The sequence below is a fragment of the Adiantum capillus-veneris genome, chromosome 6 (assembly GCF_014529385.1).
Source record: "Adiantum capillus-veneris isolate H3 chromosome 6, ASM1452938v2, whole genome shotgun sequence".
NCBI classification, from domain to species: Eukaryota; Viridiplantae; Streptophyta; class Polypodiopsida; order Polypodiales; family Pteridaceae; genus Adiantum; species Adiantum capillus-veneris.
Window position 1 is genome coordinate 74,838,026 of NC_140936.1, and position 23,983 is coordinate 74,862,008.

At 42.4% G+C, this 23,983-nt stretch overlaps 2 protein-coding genes across 2 annotated transcripts; both read left to right on the forward strand.

Moving 5' to 3' along the window:
• Nucleotides 1–6,369: 6,369 nt before the first annotated feature.
• Nucleotides 6,370–7,946, forward strand: LOC147455707 (uncharacterized). Its single transcript, XM_086514418.1, has 4 exons — nucleotides 6,370–6,702; nucleotides 6,779–6,809; nucleotides 6,888–7,053; nucleotides 7,286–7,946. The coding sequence occupies exons 1-4, from the start codon at nucleotides 6,412–6,414 to the stop codon at nucleotides 7,944–7,946; spliced, it is 1,149 nt and encodes a 382-aa protein (XP_086370544.1). The 5' UTR covers nucleotides 6,370–6,411.
• A 76-nt stretch (nucleotides 7,947–8,022) lies between these two features.
• LOC147455708 (uncharacterized) lies at nucleotides 8,023–11,162 on the forward strand. The gene is made up of 2 exons (XM_086514416.1): nucleotides 8,023–9,430; nucleotides 9,966–11,162. The coding sequence occupies exon 1, from the start codon at nucleotides 8,023–8,025 to the stop codon at nucleotides 8,908–8,910; it is 888 nt and encodes a 295-aa protein (XP_086370542.1). The 3' UTR covers nucleotides 8,911–9,430; nucleotides 9,966–11,162.
• The last annotated feature ends 12,821 nt before the right edge of the window (nucleotides 11,163–23,983 follow it).

The following is a 23,983-nucleotide window of genomic DNA, read 5'->3' on the forward strand; positions in this document are numbered from 1 at the left end:
TTAATGCTCTCTCTTGGTCATCACAAAATCTCAAAGTTCAGTGCTATGCAGTGATTTGCAATCAAATTAAGCACCAAGCCCAAACTTTCATGATCTCTTTTGGCTATCAAACATGCTCAATTTTAGCACTTTCCAACAATTTTTCATTCAATTCAAGCACTAAAATGCATAATCAATATCAAGCTCAAAATGCACAATGTTACCCAAGCATTAAAGCATTAGCAATGGTAGCTTTCACCATTCATATGCTTGCCAAAAAGATTTGTTCATGTAGTGCAATGAATTTCCAATGCACTCGAGCATCAAACTATGCACAAACCCCAAAAATATGTGGAATGAGAGTTTATTTATGCATGAAAATGACTACACAAGCATAGCACACACTCGATAGAAGCCCACTCCCTTGCTCTTATATAGAAAATATGACATACATAGTATAAGAGAGAGAGCTTTTTTTAAAAAGAATTTTTAGCTCTTGCCAAATTGGTTATGAGTTGATGAACCCCCAGATATATGAAAGTGAGAGAGATAATGCACAAGAGATGTCCCCAATTCATGATAAATGGCTCTTTAATAGCCAAATTTCATAACATACTACCGTGTCAACCCCTCTTTGGTCAATCAAATCTCCGAATCTGTCAATCACCCTCCAGTTGTTAGTGCAATGTAGAATCATGATGTTGTTCAATTCAAGCACTCAATAAAATTGTGAGCCATAAGACCTGAAACAATTACGACCTCCATTAAAATCCAAACTATCAAAATGCAATGCACCATATGTTCATCATGTAGTACATGTTTTTATGCAAATTAGCAGAAATAAGAGAAGTTGTGAGTGGCCCATGAATTCATGTAAAATGATTAGCTCATTCTCTCCATAACAATTCGGAGTTCGATGGGTAATTCGGTATACTTGATGACAACAATAAACCCTCATGTTGCTCGCTTTCAAGAAACATTGGGCAAACCCTTTATGAGCTCGAGGGTGGGAATGTCCCCTTGATTTGTGTTTTGATTTTTTTGACTTTTTTTTTATAAATGATTTTCTTTTTTCAATGGATTCTCGCTGCAGCCAGGCGGTGGGGAGGCAGTGCGTGTGTGTATGGGTGTGAGCTTGATTGAGGCACAATCTGCCGCAAGAGCACTGCAGGCTGGTCAGCCTTATGAAGAGTGTGTGTGTGTGGGTCCATAGACTCGCGAGGGCAAGTCGCACGAGATTGAGTGTGTGTGTGACTGGTCTGACAAGTCATGGCGAGTTGCGGGGCTACAGGAGCTACAAGCCAGGCGCATTTTCTGCATCCTTGCAAGCGGTAGAGCAGGTGACGAGTCACCGGGGCCAGTGTTTTGTGTGTGAGCCAGCCAAGCTATGAAGCAGTGTGTGCAACTTTGCAGCCAGTATCAGCCGACGCACGAAGACTTGTAGTGTTTGTTACTGGAGTAATCATTAGCTCCAGTGAGCACTGAGCGTGTGTGTTTCACGCCAAGCCAGCAATAGACCAGGCTGCGAGGTATCGGGAGTCGGGATTCATGAAGACTCGGCTTGTGTGTGTGTATTGAGTCAACTACCACCCAATGGACCGTCCTCAAGCAGTGCTTATCTCGGCAACACCTACAAGAGAGGTCATGGTCATCTGCAATTGAGCGTGGGCCAGAGCAGGACCCTGTCAAGAAAACGGGAGTGTATGTGTGGGGGGGTTTGCAGCCACCAGGACCAGCTGAGCTTTGTGCACCAATCAGCAGGTCTCCTCGTGGAAACTTGCAAGTGGGCAAGAAAGTCAGAGAGGGAGGGTGTTGAAGCCCGTCCAGGCTCGATGGTAGTGAAGAAGCAAAACGCCAGTTTGAAGCAACCGACACACCTGGCGCAAACCCATCATGAGAACGTGCTGTGCCTTTCCTGCGTGAGCCAGCCTGGCTTGGTGTGTGTGTGTACGAGTCAAGCCAAACGGCAAGTGGTGTATGAAAACACCCAAAAAAAAATATGCCAGCGCTGAAGTCGGGCATGTGGTGTGTGTGAGTGTGTGGGGTGTGAGCAACTCCAGGCCGAAAATGGGCACCTTCAAAATTTAAAGGTGGGCTCTTTCTTTTTTTTCTTTTCTTTTCTTTTACTCAACCTTAAGAAGCGGTTCTCATGGCTACGAAAGAAAGGGGTTGGGAGTGAGCTTATCATACACAATATCACCAAAATACTCTTTTGCTTTAGTACCCATTCATAGACACACTGGGAAAAATAGAATTTGTGCATGCATAAAACACATGAGCCAAAAGATTGACACACAACATCGAGCATACAAGAAAAACATGTATAATGCAAGTTTCAATGACATCAAACGTGGTTGTGGCTCAAGCATTACATACACGCAACACACAGTATACCGATTCTCTCATTTGCATAACCAAATTTTCAATCATTGCAACTTAGGAGTTGCTCATATCCCACATCTCTAATCATCCAGACCTTGTCGGATTTGTCATTTGGTTTGTGAGGCTACTTGATTATGGAATTTACGAATGCACAATTTAACAAAAAATTTACCATTTCAATCAAATAGACTTACACTACAATGGTATTACACAAAATAATCCCCAATTGCATATCAATTGAGTCCTCAACGATTTTACACCAATCTTTTGTTGGTCTACTAATCATCATAATTGGTACGTGCTACCAATTATTCATCCCCAATTTAGGCATATTTGGCCATTAATTAGGCACACACACCTAAATTTAGGCCGTCGATTTGTGCAAAAATTTCATTAAACACTCATTGCATTTCATCAATTGCACATATGATCACCCATACATGAGTATATACATGCTAAATTAACTCAATTTTAATCAAAAATTGATCCAATTTTAACTCAATTTAGCATTGCACACACACAAAAATTAGGTGCACAAATCCAAATTTTTGCTCAATTAGCAACGAAATTAGGCCAATTCCTAATGTTTGCACACACATTTCTTGCAAAATCATCAATCTTCAAGCATTTAGGTGCTCAATTTGACCATAAATCTTCTCATCAAAGTTATTTAAAATGGGCACACACATTCAAATCTTGCCCTAATTTTGGCAATTAGGCCTACTCCATGACCGGAATAGCCTCACATATGCATCAATTTAGTGATTTGCACACACAATTTATGCAAAACTACCATTCTACAAGCATTTAGGCATCCAATTTGATTACAATTTCACTCCAATTTCATCAAATTAGGTGTAAATTCCATCAATTAGGCACGCACACCTAATTTTAGCAATGATTTAGTAACTCAATAGGATCAACTTAATCAATCAAAAATTGAACGGAGTAGGTCAATCCACTTACAATTGATTGCATCCAAGCTAATCCTTGCTCCACACGACGATTCCATCATGCACACACATGTGTGCAACTCCGGTTCAATCCAAAATTGATCAAAAAATTGACCAAAATCAACACTCAATCACATGATTAGGTATAGATTAAAGCAATTAAGAGTGATGATCCTCCTCAATTAAGGGGATTTAGCATACATTCCAAATCAAAACTAGTGGTTAGGTTAGCACAATTAGCATGGAATTAGTACAATTAGCACGAAATTAACATGAATGGATGCAAAATTAGTGAAGGTTAGTGTAAAATTAGCAAAATCAAAAGAGAATTTAGGGGTTTTTGGGGTGAAATGACTCTATACACATCTAACTAAACCTAATTACACTACACAAAAATCAAATCCTACCTAATTACAAGAAATCGGTAATCAAATTACTCTTATCTTTTGCAACCTCAACTCCACTAGCGTAGGCAACCCGTCCCCGGCAGCGGCGCCAATGTTGGAGGCTCGCCATAGCATAGGCAATCTCCCACAAATCTTTGAATCCAGAGAGAGAGAGCATGACCCGGCTAGGGCTTGGAGGCATCACACAAAGAATGTGCGAGAGCGTCATTGGATGCAAAGATTGAGAGAATTCAAGAGCGTGCATCCTCCAATGCAAATAGAAATCATCCCAAATCAACTAATGCTAATCGCACATCAAGCATCAATTTCAAGCAATCATCTACACACATCAAGCAACGAAGTGAAACACACTAATCTTGAAATCTCTCAAGCACAACTCTAATTACATGCATTGACGATTACGCACACAAGATCGCATTCAAGTCGGCCACCCCAACCATGCCCATCATGGTGTCCAAATCAAGTCACACGTAATCAAATTAAGCTCAAGGCTTCTTAAACCTACACACGCACAAGCACACCATTAGAGGACAACTCTAATCCCTCAATCACGAGTACACCCACTCCGCTTAATCGAGAGAGTTAGATAAGGACCACTAATCGGATTAGCTTAGCATAAGTAAGAGTTAGATTAGAAAAGATCAACACTTCAAAACAATGAAGAAAAGTAGATAAACATGATTGATAACATAATGAAGACTATATTAATTAAGAGAGGATTACACTAATTACATGTGATTAGCACTAGCCTTCTAAGCATGGGCATTAAGCTCAAAGGCTAGGCCATCAAGACCTCCTCTAGGGAGAGAGTTCTCAAAAGGACCACTCAAGAATGACCTCTCATTAAGCATTGGGCTCTTTTATAGCTTTGGGCCTCAAACCCTTCAACTATGGGATAAAGTGAGCTCTCTAGCCAGACTCATACAACTTTGGAACTCCTAAATGAGCCCAAGCCCTATACAATGAAAAGTAAATACTGTGCACTATGGCACATCCACAGCTTGGTGCATAATTGGTGTAGTCTGTGTTAGCCACTACTAACAGCTAGGTTATGTGAAATTTTGAGGCAATTTAGAAATGGTTCTAGAAGAGAAAGAGAATCCCTTTTCTTCTAAAAAGTTTGAAGGTTCCTTGAAACCACTACATGCCTTTAGAGGCAAAGAATACTAATTGGCCAAGCTGAGCACACCCTTGTTTGCTAGTATTGTATGGTGTGGGTTGGTTGGGCACCACAAATAACTAACAACTATGATCCATCTTATTGTGCTAATGTATACACCGATGACAATGCTTGCTTTTGTCACTACACTTTTCTAAAGGAGGAGAGGGGCATTGTAGAGAGAGAGAGAGAGAGAGAGAGAGAGAGAGAGAGAGAGAGAGAGGAGGGGAGAAGTTGCAATATAAGTTTAAGAGAGACAAAATGGGAGGCTTCACAAGAAATATGAGTGAAAAAATTAGTCGTTTTAGGGAATGAAGGGTTTCTTTGTCTTTGTGTGAAAATAATAGGATGTGTGCGGATATGTGTGTAATCTCTTTAACTACAAACAACTTTCAAAGGCGAGGCAAAGGAGTGGGATATGTGTGTTGACTCCACTAGCTGTTTTTAAGGGCTTCAACACAAAATGAATTGAATAGTTACACTATTGATGCTGTTTTTGAAAAGGTTGACTCTCCACATCTCTCTCTCTCTCTCCCCAAGGATTATTTCTTGCAACATAAAAACTTGATGCTTCTCCTCTCTCTCTCTCTCTCTCTCTCTCTCTCTCTCTCTCAATCTTGCATGCACTACATTATTGTAAAACATTAATTTGGATCATTATTACTAGGCAGGCCTCGTGATTTTATCAATTTTTTCCTTCTTGTTTTCCTCACAACAAAAAAGAACAATTTCGAATCAAAAACTCAAAGACCTAGGTACATTTTCTTAAAAGTGAAAGATAAGACAACAAACCATTACTTACTTTGTGTGTACGCTCTTGGATGTGTATTTGAGTCCACCTTTGCCTCAACAACAAGTTGCTTTCTTTGACTCTTCCATGGTGAACTTGTCGATGACTCGCTAATGTCAATCATGCTACGTTTAGGTGATTGACTGATCCCTTTGGAATGCGTGTGCGCACGAATGGTTGCATTAAATGCAACTCTTTGCGACTCTACAATGAATAATAAACACTTTTGTAACACAAGTTATGAACATGCAACAAAACAATTTCCATTTTACATAAAGCAACACAATTATTATCAGGAATGCATAGGGAAAATCATCTTTTCAGCACAACAAGAAATAAATACTTGCTTCTCTTTAAGGTCGGAGAATTCAACACAACAATGGATATGAAAAATGCTCCCTTTTTTCTCTAAGATCAAAGAAACCATAACGAAATCATGTTTTTTCCCCCTCCAACCTTGCCCCTTTTTTTTCCTACACACGACACCTGGAAGGCTTATGCAAGAAGACACATGCAAGGAAGAAGAGAGAGAGAGAGAGAGAGAGAGAGAGAGAGAGAGAGAGAATGCACATCGAGAGAGAAGAGGAGAGAGAGCATGAGAGAGAGAGAGAGAGACTGAAAAAGCCAAAAAAAATTCCACCCAATGAAAAACTTACACGTAAAAAAACAAATTGTGGTGCTCCACTTTTAGGGCAAGCCCGCTGCCACTCCGCTCTAGCTCCTATTTTAGGTCACACAGCAATGGTGAGAGAAGTCGCGCTACACCGAGCAGCCGAGAAAGCCAGAGATGCAGACACGCTCGACAAGAGAGCAGTGGAACGCGTGCCTGTGCCTGATGATCTTGAGGGCTGCACGTTTCGGTTGCTGGATACGCTTCGGGTGAAGCATGCGGTGAAGGAAGTGTTTGTAGAATTCTATGGTTCGGGGACATGGCTCCCACTCTCAGAAGTGGAGCCGATGTCCCTTACGTGGCCCGAGGTCGTGCACGTTCTCATATCTGACGAACCAGGAGGTAATGTTCTGTCTGTGTCTGTGAGTAGGGCTTTGCCGATTGAAATTCACCTCTCATCTTGCTTCATTCTCTATTTTCAGGATTATCCAAAAACAGCGGATAGAACTTGATGAGTTGAGTACCACAGGTAAGCCGACTGACTGGAGATAAGCAAAGCTTTCCGCCCCTTGCTCTCTGATGTTTTCTCTTTTTCATGCTCTTTTAGAAAAGGCGTTTAACCTGGAATTCCAGAACCCAGACAACGTCTCCACTATGCATCAGGCTTTGTCGTGCATAATGCGAGGGGGTATGGCTATGCTCCGACTGCTGGCCTTTTCCAGTCTAGTGGTTGGGGGAAGAGCAGGGTGGTATGCGAATTGTGGAAGAAGGATGTATGGGTTGTTTATTGTTCGTTTGCAGCTGGGACTGGCTATCCCAAGATATCTCCGATAGCGAAATGGTTCCATCAGCAAGCTATGAAGCATCTTGGCAGTGATGAGAGCCTACGAGGGCAACTAGCTTGCATGAATTTTACTTTGGCTTACTTCTGTGCATGCTTGTGTGTGCTGGAAAATAAAGTGAAGAATAGTATTGGAATCGTGAAAAGTTTTTGATCGAGACAAGACAAGGCAACAATTATTGGGAGGATGTGCAAGAGCAGACCGAGAAATTTCTAGCTGTGCTCAGTCGAAAAGATGGTTTGACTAAAATTCAGCAAAGCAAGCAGATTACATGGGCCACGTGGGAAATCGAAGCTCATACAGAATTTGTGAGATTTTGGCCAAACAGTTTGATGAAGAATGCTCAGAAGCTGGAATATGTATTTGTGTTTGATGAAGCTAGGCATCTGGTGAGGAATGATGATCAGTTGAACTGCTTCCTTCCAATCAGAAGAGCCACGCGTGCAGTTGGCGGATGTGGAATTGTTGTTCTGTTTATAGACACATCCTCTGAAATATCAAATTTTTCTGCTCCGGATTTGGCTGACCCTTCGGACCGAGTAACTGCTGGTAATGTCAAGCTAGCATCTCCAATCTGGGGGACCTTCTCAGCAGACATCTCAGGAAAGGATTCACTGCAGCTCTTTTCCGCTAAAACTCTTAACAGCATTGCTAGTCGAATTGGGGCTGTGAGATACGGCAGGCCATTGTGGTGGGCTACTTTCAGGTCTCATCTGCCTTATTTACGTAAAGGGGAGGAGTATTCAGAGCATGCTAAGCTATGTGCCTTTGAGGTAACACGCCGCCTTGCTCAAGATAAGCTGTTGGGAGGGTCTGGTAAATGACTTGAACACATCATTGACGACAAGGACCTCCCGGAAGAGGCAGCATTGAGTTTGTTAGGAGCTACCATTGGACTTGATGTCGACCCCCGCTCTGAACTCGCGTCAAAACTGGTGGCGAACCATCTTCTGTCAGTTCTTTCTGTTTTCGCCATCTCGAGAACTGGTATGGACAGTGTGGAGCTCTGAGCCACTTGTATCAAGTGCTGCAGCAGAGGCCATTAGACGTCTGAATGGATCAGGAAGGAGTCGGGAACTTTATACCTCACTAGTGAATGCGCTGGCAGCTGGTTGGATTGACAGGGGATTTACGGCTGAGCTCGTAGCTAAGATCATACTTCTAGAGGCGGAAAAGAAAGGAGAGGAAAGTCAGTCTGGCCTCTGCACTGTGGATAATTTCTGCAAGCACTTGGTTGGAAAGTCATTGTCAGAATTGATTACGCGACCACTGACTGACAAGGAAAAGAAATTAGCCAAAGCCCAGTTGCATTTCAACTCATTTCGAAGGATTTACAAGAAGCTCTCTGATATGACATTTGATGACTTTTTGCACTTTGCTGAGCGAGGCTGTGCAGTCCAATGTATTGCAGGCGCATGGGGGGTTGATCTCATCATTTTTACCTTTACTGGCGATGATGGTGATGAATTGACACAGAACAACACAACAGTTATCTATGTTCAGGTGAAGTTAAGGGGGAAAGATGATGCAACCAATGTAACTGTTGCCAAGGCTTCTCCTCAGTATGCAGGGTTGCGTGTAGCATCAGAGATGCCTTATATGAGCTTATATATGAATGTGTTTGATAAAGGTTATAAAGCAAGTGCAAATTGGGTAGATGCAACACTTATTTCTGCTGCGGTAGAAGCATCTGCTTCAAAACCCATCCAAGATGCTCTGAAGGAGACTAGGAAAGAGAAGCAGCCTGACGATGATTTCATGGAAGCTGACGGGGGACAGAAGGGATGAGCTGCTCAGGCTTGGAAAGTGTGGTTCAAAGAGAAGAGGTAAAGATCTGCAGACTGTCCTGGTTGTAAAGGGCTTGGAGGCTTTTGAGCTGGATGAAGGACTGAAGGAGCAGCTTAAACAAATTGTGAAAACATCAAGATCCCCCTTTTTTTCGGATAGTTGTAACAACCTTCACAAACAACTATTGGATCTACAAAAACCTGGTCTCCAAGAGATGTTCAAAATGGAGAACTTTGATGAGTTTTGAGTAGCACTGCCCCAGAGTTTTGAGTAGCCACTTTTTTTTTCTTTTGCACTCACAATTGTGAGCTGCAAGGGCCTGATATGCAAATGGTTCGTGCTTGTTGCCATTGGTCCTGCAGCTCCTGCTATTGCGCCTCAATTCTAATGATTTTATTGAATTTTGAAAATTTGTGCTAGAGAATGTCCTCTCAGCATCGGATGCTGAACAAACCAGCTTTCGTGTTGACATTGCTGCGTCGTCTTCCCCCAATCACTGGAGCAGCATCCACGAAAGCAGGTGGGAAAAAAAAGCGAACGAAAAGTACTGTTGCATAAACATTCAAAATAAATTCAAGCTGCTGTTGCTATGTAGGGGATGCTGGTTGCTTAAGACTGGTGTTACACACACACACATCCCTATGTATGCATTCATGTATGTACATATATATATATATATATATATATATATATATATATAGATGCACTGACAGAACAACTGATTTGAACCTACACATGAGGTGTATTATCAAAGCTTATTGAAGTATTTTAGTTTACAGAGGGACACACAAAGTGCACACAAAACCTCCCTTCAAATAGACCATTGGATTGAGTTTTTGGCCTGCCGAAGGCAAAGGCTATAGAGATGGGTTTCCTTTTTGCTGTTGGAAAATACCAAAAAAATTAAAGGCAATTTCAGTTTTTTATTTTTGTAAAGAAAAAGTTTGATTGGTTGAATATGATAGTGGGCACTCATGAAATGAAGAGCGTGTAAAAGCAATGATGAATGATATCAATGAGTTTTTCTGGCATACTGATTTTCAAATTCCTCACAGCTCTGTAGCATCGTTTGTTGGCGAACGACAGGAGTGTTTTGTCGTGGGAGGTGTGGCAATGGGCTGCACACAACAAGCAGCTTGGAACCCACCATCGCCATGGCCAGCTTTTCTTTTGATGCAGGGCAAGCAAAGGAGAGGAAAGGCTTGAAGGGGGAGTTGTGCTTGGGCTGTTTTTCATGAACAGTAGAGGAAGTGAGTGATTGTAATACTCCAAGGGAGTGCAGCCCTCTCCTTGCTGAAAAGCACTTGCCTTATATTCTCCTCTGAGACCGCTTGCCTCTTAAGGCTGTGGCCATAGCACTTGGTGGTGTTGCTTCAATAGGTACTTTCTGCTTTAATCTATGCCGTGTAAGTTTGTTGAAAGCCCATTTTTTCATAAATTAGAATCACGAGAGGAGGAGAGCTCCGGCAACAGGGGGGCCCTTCGGCACACATCCATCTCTCTCTCTCTGGGTGTGGGCGCATGAGGAAAGCAGAGAAGGGATACCCGACAGGCGGGAGAAATTATGGATGAGCTCACGATGAACAGAAGGTGGATGTTCGATGGAGGTGTTGCAGGCGCCCCTAAGGGCAGTGAAGTCTTATAATAACTTCATACTAACAGGGATTTGGTCTCGTGATGGAAAGTAGAGGAGCTAAACGCCACCAGGGCCCTCCTCACTCAAAGACAGTCCACTCCTCCCAAGCTTGCTGCCAGTTCTTGCCTTGCTGTGCTTTGCTTGGTTTCATGCATGCCGCTCTCAAAGGGAATCACAACTAAATCATCTTGTATATCGAAGTTTCTTCAGGTGCGTTTTTTTTTGCCCATTTAGAGTATGGTTTTTTTTCCTGCTTTCTAGGTCTTTTCTTCTATCAAGCTTCATTATGCTTGATCTTGATTTTCTCCTCAGTTGCTGCTTTGTGCAGGTGAATCTTAGTGCATTACACACTGTCGTTTATGACTGAGCTACTTTCCTGTGCATAATTAATATCCTTGAGTTCCAATGTGGATGCGTTTCTTCCATTTCAATAATCCAGCTGGTTCTTTGAGATTTTTCGCCATCCCTACACATCTTAGACTTTTAAACAAGTGCTATGCTGGTTATTTTAGGCATTCACAAAGCACATTGATGACTTTGAGAGAGACCATGATGCCTTTTCAATAGGCTTCAAGGAGGACATGGATGAAATCAAAGTACACATTATTATCTTTTCCATTCTCTCTCATATGCTTCAAGTGTTTTTTGGTGAGTGCTTGGTCCTATGGCATTTTTGAAGTGATAAATTTCTTGAATGCACAGGGAGATTATGAGGATTTTGTATCCTAGGTGCAAATTCCAACCTCGTAGTGCAGGTTCTTAGGCACATTGTTCAACATTGTTTTGGTTTTAGTTATCTCATTTGCAGTCATTTACAAATCTTAGAAAGATTTTATGAACATGGTGGACGAGCAGCTGAGAAGTCGATTTGCAGTGGCATCATAATCAACATGAAGCTGTCAAAGCATGTCATGATAACTCCTTGGTATCTGAAACAAGCATTTCCTCCACCAATAGTGCGTCAAGTAGTAGCTATCCCATTATCAATGTTCTCAACAACTCCGTGTGTCTCCTCTTGATCAATTCCCGCCACAGGACCAGACTTCTAGCCTTGTAGCTAAGGAAAACATTCAAGATTCTTGTGCAATCACAACAATTGATCAGCTGCCAGGTAGCCAGGTGTACACAATTTGTTTGCCTACCTTAGTCCACAGGGAGACAGGCACGTCGGGGAAAGGGTAGGTAGGGGGCAGCCAATGTGGGCACAAGTAGTGTTTAACTTGGGCGCACCTATGGTGAGGAATGGTAGTAGTAGAAGAGGGACCTTTTGGACATGGTGAAGAGCTTGACAACCATTTGCTACAGGCTTCAATTTGTGATACTGCAATCTCCGAAGTGTTGAAGACAAGGGCCGTTTTCTATTTGAGGTTACCGCTGCGAAAAAAGGTAATGCATCTTATTTCTTGCATGTGCATCTGCCATGTTCAGCCCGCGGACCCTCATACCTCCCTCGATGATAGCTTATCTAGCATGGTGGACTCTGAGCTTATCAGAAGCCATGCCCTCACTCTTGAAAGGCAAACTCGAGGGTTGATCAGACCGAGTATAATGTACAACCCTGCCTTCAAGCATCCCCTGAACATATAAATTTTCAGTTACACAATGTTTTGGCTGATGCTGATAAACATTTGTCCCTTGAAGACACTCGGAGAGTAGTGTGCATGCCTTCTCACAATGTAAGCTCTGTCCTGTAACCAATTGTAAAACCTCAGGCATCCCAAGTCCAGGAAGAAATGCTTACTGGTTCCAGATACACAATTCTTGCTTTGAGAAGGGGTGCAACTGGTTAGTGCAGTTTCTATTTAGCTTGTCGAAGAGCAGCATTTCTGCAATCAAATGACAAGAAAATCCTTTGCAAAGTCCCAAAGAGTGAGCTATAGCTATGAGAGGATAGAGGAGTTTCTGATTAGCTCTTTGAAGAACAGTGTTAGCGTATTCTACGATCAAACTATAGGAAAATCCTCTACAAAGTGGGAGGAACAATAAACCAAGAGAGTACAAGCTGTGACTATGAGAGGACCCACCAGCTTATTGTCGAATTTAAAACTGCCCCGGCAATAGTAGAGCAATATAGAGCACAACAAAAAAAATGATTGCATGCAGAAAAGGTCCTTTAAAGGCATGACCCCTTTATTGTGGTGGATACGTTCCTACTATGGAGTAGGGGCCTTTACGAGAGTAGTGTAAAGAGGTTGTGATTGTTCTAGAGAGCCTGCCAAATCCATGTATTTTGGTTGTAATAACGTCGTTGCAATTTATTTGTATGCCCTTTTTTCTGCACTAATTATAGAGTATGGTGTTGTGATGACTACCTTTGGGATTTAGATTATGGATAATAAATAGCAAAAATCTGTATTTTGTTTGCTTAGTGATGGATGGGATGTCTTGCATTTTTTCTATTCTGTCATTCAGTTTCACTCATATAGTACTAACATGGCAAGGAGTGCACTGTGTGATATGTCTTATTGGGCTAATGTACATGTGGAGGACAATGCACGAGTGCCATGTATTCCAGAAGTGGTGCTGCAACTCAAAAGCTTGGAGCCAATGTGTATTTTAATTGTGCTTCAACAGTGCAAGTGGCGGTTGCTAGGGCTCTCTGTATATGTGGAGATAGCCCTCATGCTTCAACACCAAGGCTAAGAATGTTGGTGCTGCTTGCCTATGGTGTAAGGATTGCCGTGGCCTTTGCGGTGGCAAAGCAAAGCCTATTTCCATTCCTTGAAGCAGATCTCGAAGGACTTTCATATTCCTATAGTTTGTGTTTTTGCACCAACTCGCATCTTTTTGGGGGCATTTTGTTTTAGTAGAAAGCTGATGGACAGTTGACTGTACGTTTTTGTATTGCTCTTGTCATTAGATCACGTTGTCTCCAATTTTATGATGTAGCACTTGTTCAATTTTATGGTTTGAAGGCGTATAGCCCCACTCTGCGTTAGTGAAACTAGTCTTGCTTGGTGGGCCTTTGTCGTACGTAATCTGATAGAGTTTGGAGCACAGCTGGTTACTTGGTTAGCTGGTTGTGATTGTTGTTGCCTTTGGTTTTTTTATGGCTAACTTAAACTTAAGGAAGCATTGACAAACCAAAAATATAGAAAGCATAGGAAGACTAAAAAAAAAAAAACTACACTACCGACCTGATAATTGTGTACGAATGTCATCCAGTTGTGCAAGCCGAATGTTTGAGTCAAGCTACAAAAAAGCAATGTGAATAGTTAAACATATTGTCTTGCAATGAAATGTCACGGATTAAAACTGCAAAGTATACAATGCACGTCATGCAAAGGTGCCATACAAAAGTATGGTGGAGAGTTGGCATTGTGGTCTCTCCAAAAATTATAAGAAATGGAAGCTGTGCCCTGCCCCGTAGCGTTTATGTGTTGCGCCAAGCAAACTCAAAGTCATGGGGTGCTGGATACAGATAACGAACCTTGTAGTGTTTTTGAGTCGAGGTTGGTGGGCTTGTGCAATTGAAATGTCTAGTGTTGTGAGTATATGTCCTCCCTGTCATACACAAAACACACGTTAAGACAAATAGAAACGATGCAAGATATAGATTAAACCTAAAAGAGAAGTAGAGCTAACTTTATGTTCTACATCATAAATGTATTGGACTTCTATGTAGTGCGAGAAGTGCCCTCGCTTTGCATCCTAAAACTAATGAGCCAGAGCTTTGTGGACCAGTCCTTGTTGGGCATATCCCACAATCAATGCATTTCAAGAGACGACATTTCAAATATACATGTCAACCAAGGCAATGCCATATGCACACTGCTACTGCACACTAGACTACTGCGCACTAGACTCAATTTAACTCAGCCTCCTCGCAACCCATAATCGTGAGAGCTACTTAGAAAGATAGGGTTCGGTTTTGAGCCTTCGCTCCACCATGGAAGTCTGTAAGTCACCATGACAACTCTTGTGAAGACGAGACGAGCAAAAGGGAAAAGATAGTAGTATTTCCTTTTTTCAACGACAACAAGGCTAATGGTGCTTTTTTTTCTTGGGGAGTACTGTAAGGATGGTGCTTTGCACCATTGGATAATTTTTTTTATTCGATGCTCAAGATGGAGCCAAGCAACTCAATCTCAAGCCTTTTGGCTCAATCTTGAGTGCTTGGTGACACGATCAAGAACCAGTACTAAGTAGTAGGGTTAGCATGTCCTCGCACAGAAGATTGAGAAGCAAGAATCCTTTGCAGAAAACATTAGAGAGAAATACATATACAATGAAATTGTTATTTGAAGTACTTCCGTATTCACATAGTGAAAATCGAAATACAAAATATAACTATACCGTTGGTATTGGTTGTATGCATCGAAGTACAACCTTGGATGGGTTGCCTCCAAAACCTTCCCTTCATTGTTATACCACCTTGCCATTGGTATGTGTTTTTCCATCGTCATCCCTTCTGTGACTTCCGCCAAGATGTGGATTGTTGCATTCACTTTTGCTATCATGCTTACCATTACCCGCACTACTTTTTATGTTCTTGCTCTCAAGGTGGGTTGAATCTACCGTATTGTCTGTCCGTAGGCTCACACAAAAACATACACAAACTCGCACTCTTTAGGGCAAGGCTTGAAGGTTAAAAAAGATGCATTCCAATTACATTATAGGAGTAGACAAACACTCTCTCTTCTACCTCGGTAATCAAGTAGGCGCTACTAGCAGCTCTCTCTCTCTCTCTCTCTCTCTCTCTCTCTCTCTCTCTCTCTCTCAAGTGCACCACATTTAGCAAACAACCAACCAAGGCATTGCCGACAACCAATAATATCAACGTGATTTTTTTATGCCCATATTAGCATCTTACGTAGAGCCACATGCCTTCAAGATGCACGCATATGTGATTGCATCTAGAGAGAGGCCCTCTCTTTGCATCCACTGAAAATAGCCTTGAGCTTTATAGCTTGCTCCTATTACACGTATCTTGCAATCAATTCATTCCAAGAGACGAAATTCCGGATAAAAAGCTCCTCAAACACTTTTTGTGCTTTCCGAAGTGTACCACATTTGGCATACATATCGACCAAGGCGTTGCAAATCACATAAGTTTTTTGCAATAGCAGTGCATTCCAAGAGCCATTGTTCCAAACAAAAAGCTCCTCAAGCCTTTTTCAAGTGCACCACATTTGTCATACACATCGACCAAGGCAGTGCTGAGCACCACATCTCTTTTCAATAGCCTCAGACTAAAAATATAATTGTGAATTTCTATGTCCATATCAGCATCTTGCATGGAGCCACAATGCACATGGCTTTAAGATGCATGTGTAGGCGATTGTGTCTCGAGATAGATCCTCGCTACACATCTGCTGAAAACAGCCCATAGCTTCCTAGCCCTGTCTTGGTTGGACATATCCTACAATCAGTGCAATCCACAAGATAGCATCCTGCACAATAAGCTCATCAAAAGATTTGTTGCGCACCGATAGGCACCATGCTTGACATACATACTGACCATGTTGCTGCAAAAATCTAAGCGAAGGAGGTTTTCCCTGTTCCACGCGGACCATAGAAAATGTACATCATGGGTGTAATTTTACCTCAGAATAAGGCATTACAGATCAGAGCTTGTATGACAAGGTTTTGCCTCACAATGTCATTGAATGCTTTCGGCATGTATTTTTAATGGTGCAGGCTTTCCATTCCCTCTCATTAACACCAGGCGTACAGGCACAATATAGCTCGCTCCATTTGACTTCTGTGCTCCTTCCCATTCTGCTCCCAAGGCACACTCCCACAGTTGGAATACATGTTGATTAATGCGCTTCCCACGTACACATCTAGCTTGCAACCAGTTTCCAATGCAGTTCAATAGATCAACCTCCCCTCATCCAGTGCAACTAGAATAGAGCATGCTTTGAGAGAAAAAACCATGATAATGTGATTCAATTCAACAACTCCACCATCTTGTAAATCGTGCATTAAGTTTAAGACTTCTTTGCTTAATTTAGTCTCCAGATGGCCTGTCAGCATGATTCCCATATTACAACATCTTTACCTGAGAGGTGGTTGAAAACACTACGAGCATCCTCAAAATGCATGCATAGGTGATTGTGTCTCTGTTGGGAATATCCTGCAATCAGTGTGTTCCACAAGACGACATTCCGCACCGAAAGCTCGTCAAGACTTGCTGTGCATTGACAGGTGCACCGCACTTGACATACATACTGACCAACATTTTCCCTAAGACTTAAGTATGCATTCTTTTGAAGTAACCCACTATCAGAATATCAACATGAAACCTACAGCCTTGCTACAAAACCTTCTGCTTAGCACAGTCTTTAAGCACACCACATTTGGCATACATGTCAACCAAGACAGTGCCAAACACGACGTTTTATGTCAACAGCCCCCCGTGAACTCTTTTGCCCATACCAACATCTTGCAGGATGCTAGATGCCTTCAAGCTGAACGTGTAGGTCATTGCATCGGGAGCGGAGCTCAATGCCACGTGCCTTCAAGATAGAAGCGTAGGTGATTGCATTTAGAGGGCTGCCCTTTCTTTGCATCTGCTAAAAACAGCCCAGAGCTTCCTGCCCTGCCACTGTTGGGCATATCCCACGATCCAGGCATTCCAAGAGATGACATGGAAGAGCCCATATAATCACCTTGGGTAGAACCACATGCCTTCAACATGCATGCATAGGTGAGCTTTCTAGCCCTGCTCTTGTTGTGCATATCCTGCAATCAATGCATTCCAAGAAACGCCACTCCGAACAGCAAGCTCCTCAAGCACTTTTTGTGCTTTCTCAAGTGCACCACATTTGGCATACATGCCAAGGTAGTGCCAAGTACGTAGTTTTTTTCCAATGGTCCCTCACTAACAATATCATCGTGAATTCTTTTGCCCATATCAGCTTCTTGCATAATGTGACATGCCTCCGAAATAGAAGCGTAGATGATTGCATTTGGAGAGCTGCCCTCTCTTTGCATCTGTTGAAAACAGCCTAGAGCTTCTTGGCCCTTCCACTGTTGGGCATATCTTGCGATCAGACCATTTCAAGAGAAAACATGAAGAGCCCATATCAGCACCTTGGGTAGAGCCACATGGCTTCAAGATGTATGCATAGATGATTCACAACCTAGAGCTTTCTAGCCCTACTCTTGTTGTGCATATCTTGCAATCAATGCATTCCAAGAGACGTCGCTGCAAATTGTAATCTCGTCGAGCACTTTTTACGCTTTCTCAAGTGCACCACATTTGGCATACATGCCAAGGCAGTGCCAAGTACGTAGTTTTTCTTTCAACGGTCCCTGACTAAAACTATCATTGTGAATTCTTTTGCACATTCGAGCATCTTGCATAATGCCACATGCCTTCAAGATAGAAGCGAGTTGCCCTCTCTTTGCATCTGCTGAAAACAGCCCGAAGCTTCCTGGCCCTTCCACTATTGGACATATCCCGCGAATAGAGCATTTCAAGAGACAACATGGAAGAGCCCATATCAGCAGCTTGGGTAAGCCACATGCCTTCAAGATGCATGCATAGGTGATTCACAACCTAGAGCTTTCTAGCCCTGCTCCTGTCGTGCATATCCTGCAATCCATGCATTCCAAGGGACACCACTCCAAACAGTATGATCCTCAAGCACTTTTTTCTCAAGTGCATCACATTTTGCATACATGCCAAGGTAGTTCCAATTACATAGTTTTTTTCCAACGGTCCCTGACTAACATTATCATCATGAATTCTTTCGCTGATTCCAGCATCTTGCATAATGCCACATGCCTTCAAGATAGAAGCATAGGTGATTGCATTTGGAGAGTTGCCCTCTCTTTGAAAACAGCCAAGAGCTTCGTGGCACTGCCACTGTTGGGCATATCCCGCGATCAGAGTATTCCAAGAGACGACATGGAAGCTCGTCAAGCACTTTTTGTGATTCAAAAGTTACACCACATTTGGCATACATGTCAACCAAGGCAGTGCCAATCACGATGTTTTTTGTCAAGAGCCCTTGATGAACAATATCACCGTGAACTCTTTTGCCCATACCAATATCTTGCACATGCTAGATGCCTTCAAGCTGGGCATTGTCTCGGAAGCTCTAGGCCATTTTCCTTCAGGTGATTGTAGCTGCCCTCTCTTTGCATCTGCTAAAAACAGTCCGGAGCTTCCTGGCCCTGCCACTGTTGGGCATATCCCACGATCTGAGCATTCCAAGAGATGACATGGAAGCTCGTTAAGCACTTGTAGTGTTTGGCAGCCAGCTTTGTGCAAACTTTCACAACGAGAGAAAAGCATCGACGCAAACACGAGTAAAAAGCAGCGCTGTGTTTCCTGCGAGGCTCCTGGCCATGCGATTCAAGTTGTGCGCAATGGCTTGGATCATGCCAAGTGGCCACTTGTGGGCTCAAAGATGGAAAAAACGACCTTTGGCTCACCAAGTAACTAGTGAACCTATATGCTCAATATGCTTTGGGGTCACAATCAATATTTATACTTCCCAAAAAGTTAGGGCCAAGTCATAATTTGATTCAATAAAAGCGAAGGCAACCCTTATGCATTTTGTTTGATGCTCTAACGAGTATCATCACTGCATCCATCTTAATTCTAGGAAGTAAATTCCTTTTTCTTTTTTTGCCATACTCACAATTGTGAGTTGAGAAAATGTATATTAACCTCATAAGAATACAAATGCCCTCAAGTAAAGTCCTTCGTAAGTAAAGGGATTGCAGATTTGTTTGCATCTAGTAGGTTATTTCTCGTTTTTACATCTTGTATAATAATCAAGATATGAGTGCAAGGATATTGATGAATCTCTAGATCATGCATGTCCTTGTGTAATCTCAAAATGTGAGAAGACACCATAGTGACTCTGGAAAACATGGTGACTGTGATACTTGCCTTCCACTTTTAAATTTTGTGTAGTATTGCCACACTTGATGGACTACATAGTCCACCTTAAATGTTCGTTCTTTCGTCCCATAGCTTTCAAGAAGGCTTTTACATAGCCATTGTATTATTGGTTTATTTCTTGTGGAACTTTGTATGCACATTGGAGCAATTATGTAAAACTTTTAGCAGGCCTCGTGATTTTATCACTTGTTTAATATATAAATATAAATAAATATATATAATTACATATAAAATTTATCAAAGCAAGATTAGGTGCAGCTTGAGAGAGAGAGAGAGAGAGAGAGAGAGAGAGAGAGAGAGAGAGATTAGGTACATCTGTTTGGACTTTGCATTTAGCTTTGACCTTAGGCTTCTATATATGTGCATGAAAGCTTCACACCCAAACACTTTGAGGAATGAATAATTCACTGGTTTACTTGTCCATGCTTCCTTTGGAACTCCCCCATCCAATGTCGTTGAGGATGACCGGTTGATTAAGTACACAAACGTACTTACTACTTCTATCCAAAATTCAAGTGGTAAGCTTGCATGTAGCCGCATGCTTCGTGCTCACTCCATGATTGTTTTGTTCAACATTGGCCTCCGATGTTGGCTTGTTGTCTTGAGACTCCGACTCCTTCTTCTTAGACCAGCAATCCTTCTTGACGTGGCCCTTCTTGTCGCATTTCCAACTTTCAAGAACTGAATTTGTGCGTGACTTGCTACGCCTTGAGTGATCACGACCCTTTTAATTGTTGAACCTCTCCTTAGGCCTTCCACTTGCTTCCATTGACAATGTAGCACTTGATGATTCACCCGTGCTTATCCTTCGTATTTCCTCGCTTAGGAGAACACCCACAACATCATAAAACTTAATAGTATTTGTGCCAGAGATAGAGTTAGTTATAGCCATCACAAGGTTGTCCCAACTATCCGATAGGGACGATAGTATAAGGAGAGCTCGCACATCGTCATTGAAATTTATTTTCACCGATCGAAGTTGACTTATGTTGGTGTTAAATTCATTTAGGTGCTCTGAAACTGAACCATCCTTTGCCATCTTTAGATTGAACATGCGCTTTATGAGAAATACCTTATCGAATACCGATGGTTTCTCGTTGAGGCCTTCAAGTGACTCCATCAAGTCCTCCGTGGTCTTCACCTCCAAAACATTGAAGGCCACCGTTGACGCCAAGCTTAGCCGGATTGTTCCTAATGCCTTTCGGTCAAGGAAAATCCATGCTTCATCTGCCATTGTTGCGGGCTTCTTTGCAAGACCGCCTGGTAGAGATAGTCTTCAATTTGCATTTTTTAATGTTAGTAGTTTTTGTCGTTGAACTTCTCGATCTTGAGTTTCCCTTCCTCCGCCATTACTCCCACTCAATTCAAGGAATCCTTTCCTTGAGATACCTTAGCTACGAGTAAACCTTGCTCCAATACCAATTGATAGGAAATAGGACGTAGCTAAATAGATAGTAGAGTAGATTACTTAATGAAGAGAGACAAATTTTCACACACGAGAGATTATAGAGTAGAGAGAGAGAGAGAGAGAGAGAGAGAGAGAGAGAGAGAGAGAGCACATGATATACGTGGTTCACCCAATGTGGTCTACATCCACGGGTAACCAGTCACTCAATGGCTTTAGTACTTAAAACAAGAAGATTTTATTTTAATTAGGAACTCATTTTGAGGTAGACAAAGAAACAAGAAAACGATCGCATATCGTTTAAGAGAGGATTGTGTTTGCCTATGATTTTCTTTTTTTTTGCAACCTTGAATAAAGGGTGAAAAATTGGACAGGAGTTGCATGAGACATGTCCAATGAGAATGGGATTATAAGGAGAGGCTTTGATAGGGGCCGGTGCCAAAATATCCCTCATCCACATGGCTTGACAAAGAGGCGCAGCAGCCAATCCATGTGGGCATATATGTGGACATTCGAATGGTCGAATGGCATTTAGTTGACACAATACTTACCTCGAGTCAAAGGTCACGTGCACCCATGTTGGTGTCTATGCACCTTGAAATGAGATAAGCACATGGTATCCATGTTGGCAATATAAGGTCAGCTCATAATCTGTACGGAAGACACTATAGACCTCAAATCAAGGTAGACCGAACATGAATTTTTGATATCATGCTTGATCCAAAATAGCCAAAAGTTGGTATCCCCTTACTTGCAACCACCATCAACCACCATTGGTGACTCGATTCTAGCAGACCTCGATGAAGAAATGGCTACTCCTTTACCCTAGGACAAGTGTTTATGATTACACTACCAATGCCAAACCCACTCTTGAAGATTTATCATAAGAGTGGGCTAATTTTTTTAAGTGTTGGCTTACGAATAAATTACGATCAAGATGAGGATATCTTGTTTCTGTTTTAGAGGGGTCGAATGTAATGTCTTTGTTATGGAGTACCTAGACATATAGTTGAGATATCTTGAGTATTCACATCAATTAAATATAGTGTGGCTTTTTACAATCCCGCCTACTAAAATATGAACCTTCGTTCAAATTGTGCACACACTTGAGTGCTCATTAGTTAATTAAATCTAAAATAGTCAAATAAGTAAAATTGGAAGGGTAGAAGGTTCTATAATGTAAAGAATTTGATTAATTGAACTCATGGAAATTGAATTTATATCAACAATATCATCATAACACATAGGAAAACTTGAAAAGAAAGAAACACGACACCTTATAGAGGGTCGAGTTTATGAGGCCGGCCCCCTCTTGAAAGGAACTTTATTACTTTTCCTCTTGAAGGAAAGAATACATAAACAATAAGAGCACTTCTTTATGCAGTCCAAATCAAGAAGGCTATGGAGCTTTAGGATCCGTAAACATAAATGCTTGGAGACTTTGCTAAGAGTTTCTGCTCTCAAGGACTATGAGGCTGCACAAGCCAAGAGTTCCTGCGGTGAGAAGGAAGAGGGCAAGAAGCATGGAGGATCATATAATTGTATGGCTTACATGGAATCCTCTTATTGGCTTGCTAGAAGCCCAGGATAGTACCTGTTGCCTTAGCTAATGTAATATGTATAGTATAGAGCAGTAGCATGAGAAGTGAGAGAGCTAAGGTGGTCGAGGGTAAGAAGATGATGAGTCTTGTTGGTATTATGCAATAAAAGTATGCACACACCTCATCTATGTTAAAATAAGGGAAGCACTAGAAAGAAGAGGAGGGAGAGCCTGGAAAAAGCAACCCTTTTGCCTATTTTGGAGAAAAAAAAGTAATTTTTTGGCCTATTCTTGCTCTACATGTGACTTGCTCCCCAAGGAGATGAATTTTTACATATTTCTAAAGACTTCTTATCCATTCTCATGCTAATAGCCACATTTTTTGGTCACGCCCCCCCATTCTGTACTACTCGCGGTGGTGCAGCCAAAGTTGGTCGACCATAGAAGATGGCATGGGCAAGTATGTGTAGTCTAGCAAATGCATGGCAAAGGGCTAGAGCAGCTACGAAGATCTTGGGCAGGCAGGTAGCAGCGGATATGTATGGTTGATGTGGTTTATAGACCAAGAAAGGCTCCAAAAGGGGCTAATTTGAGTAGCAGATGAAGGAGGTTCAAGGTGAAATATTTGGGCCTAGAAATGTAGAGCTTGAGGTGCTGAAGGAGCAAATCTAGACGGCTCATCAAACAGAGCTACAGAGCTCAAGATACTTGAGTTTGAAGGTGCAGTGCGTTGCAGATTCTTGCTGGGCAAGGCAGCTGGGGACAAGTGGCCCAAGTGGATGTCAGTGTATAGACACGTAGTGCTCGAGTTATGGAGCATGCTCGTCTTTTCAGATTGCAGATCAGAGCTATGGATTGCAGGTTATGGCCATTTGATGTTTTGTCGGGGCCGGATTTGTGCCCACCTGATCACGTGGGAAGTCGTGCCATCTGGCATTTTTTGGGCCTCGATAGAGTTCAAGAAGGTGATATGCAGTGTATGGGGCTAACAGGAATTGATTGCTTGTCAAACAAAGCCCGAAGCGGAAAGCTATAACAATTGGAAGGTTGGATGCAGTTGCTCGATGTTGGTTGCAGATGAAAGTTTATGTTTTTGCGGTTTCGGTTCGGGGTCTCGAAGAATCTTGAAATGTGACAAAGTTGGAGGAGTACGGAGCCAACCATGTGCTTTTGTCGCCGGCCTTTGCGGACCGGGAATCGGACCACCAGGTGGCTGTGGGTAAGCAGGGCAAAAAAGGGTTTGTTTACATGCCTTGTGAGGCTTTTGGGAGGTTTTGAAGCGTGGGAGTGAATGCTATAGAGGCACCACGTAGGTTCCCCATAAGCAAAACTCTCACATCACATTGTGGAGTATATAGACTGAGTCGTGGTCCTCAATGGAGTATCAAAAGGGAGTGGGAGCTCCTCTTGAGCGTGGCAATGGCGGCCCACTGTGTTGGTGATGCTCGCGGCCCTGAGGGGGGGCACGGTGCTAGAATTTTGGACAATTGGTGGCGCACACTGGGTAGCTGAGTGTGCAAGTGATGATGTGGCACGGGAGCCCACCTAGGGCCAGTTCACATAGCTGTTGAGGGTCCAATTTTTTTGAGGGGAAGGGTACCCACCACTAGCGATATCGCTAGTGCATGG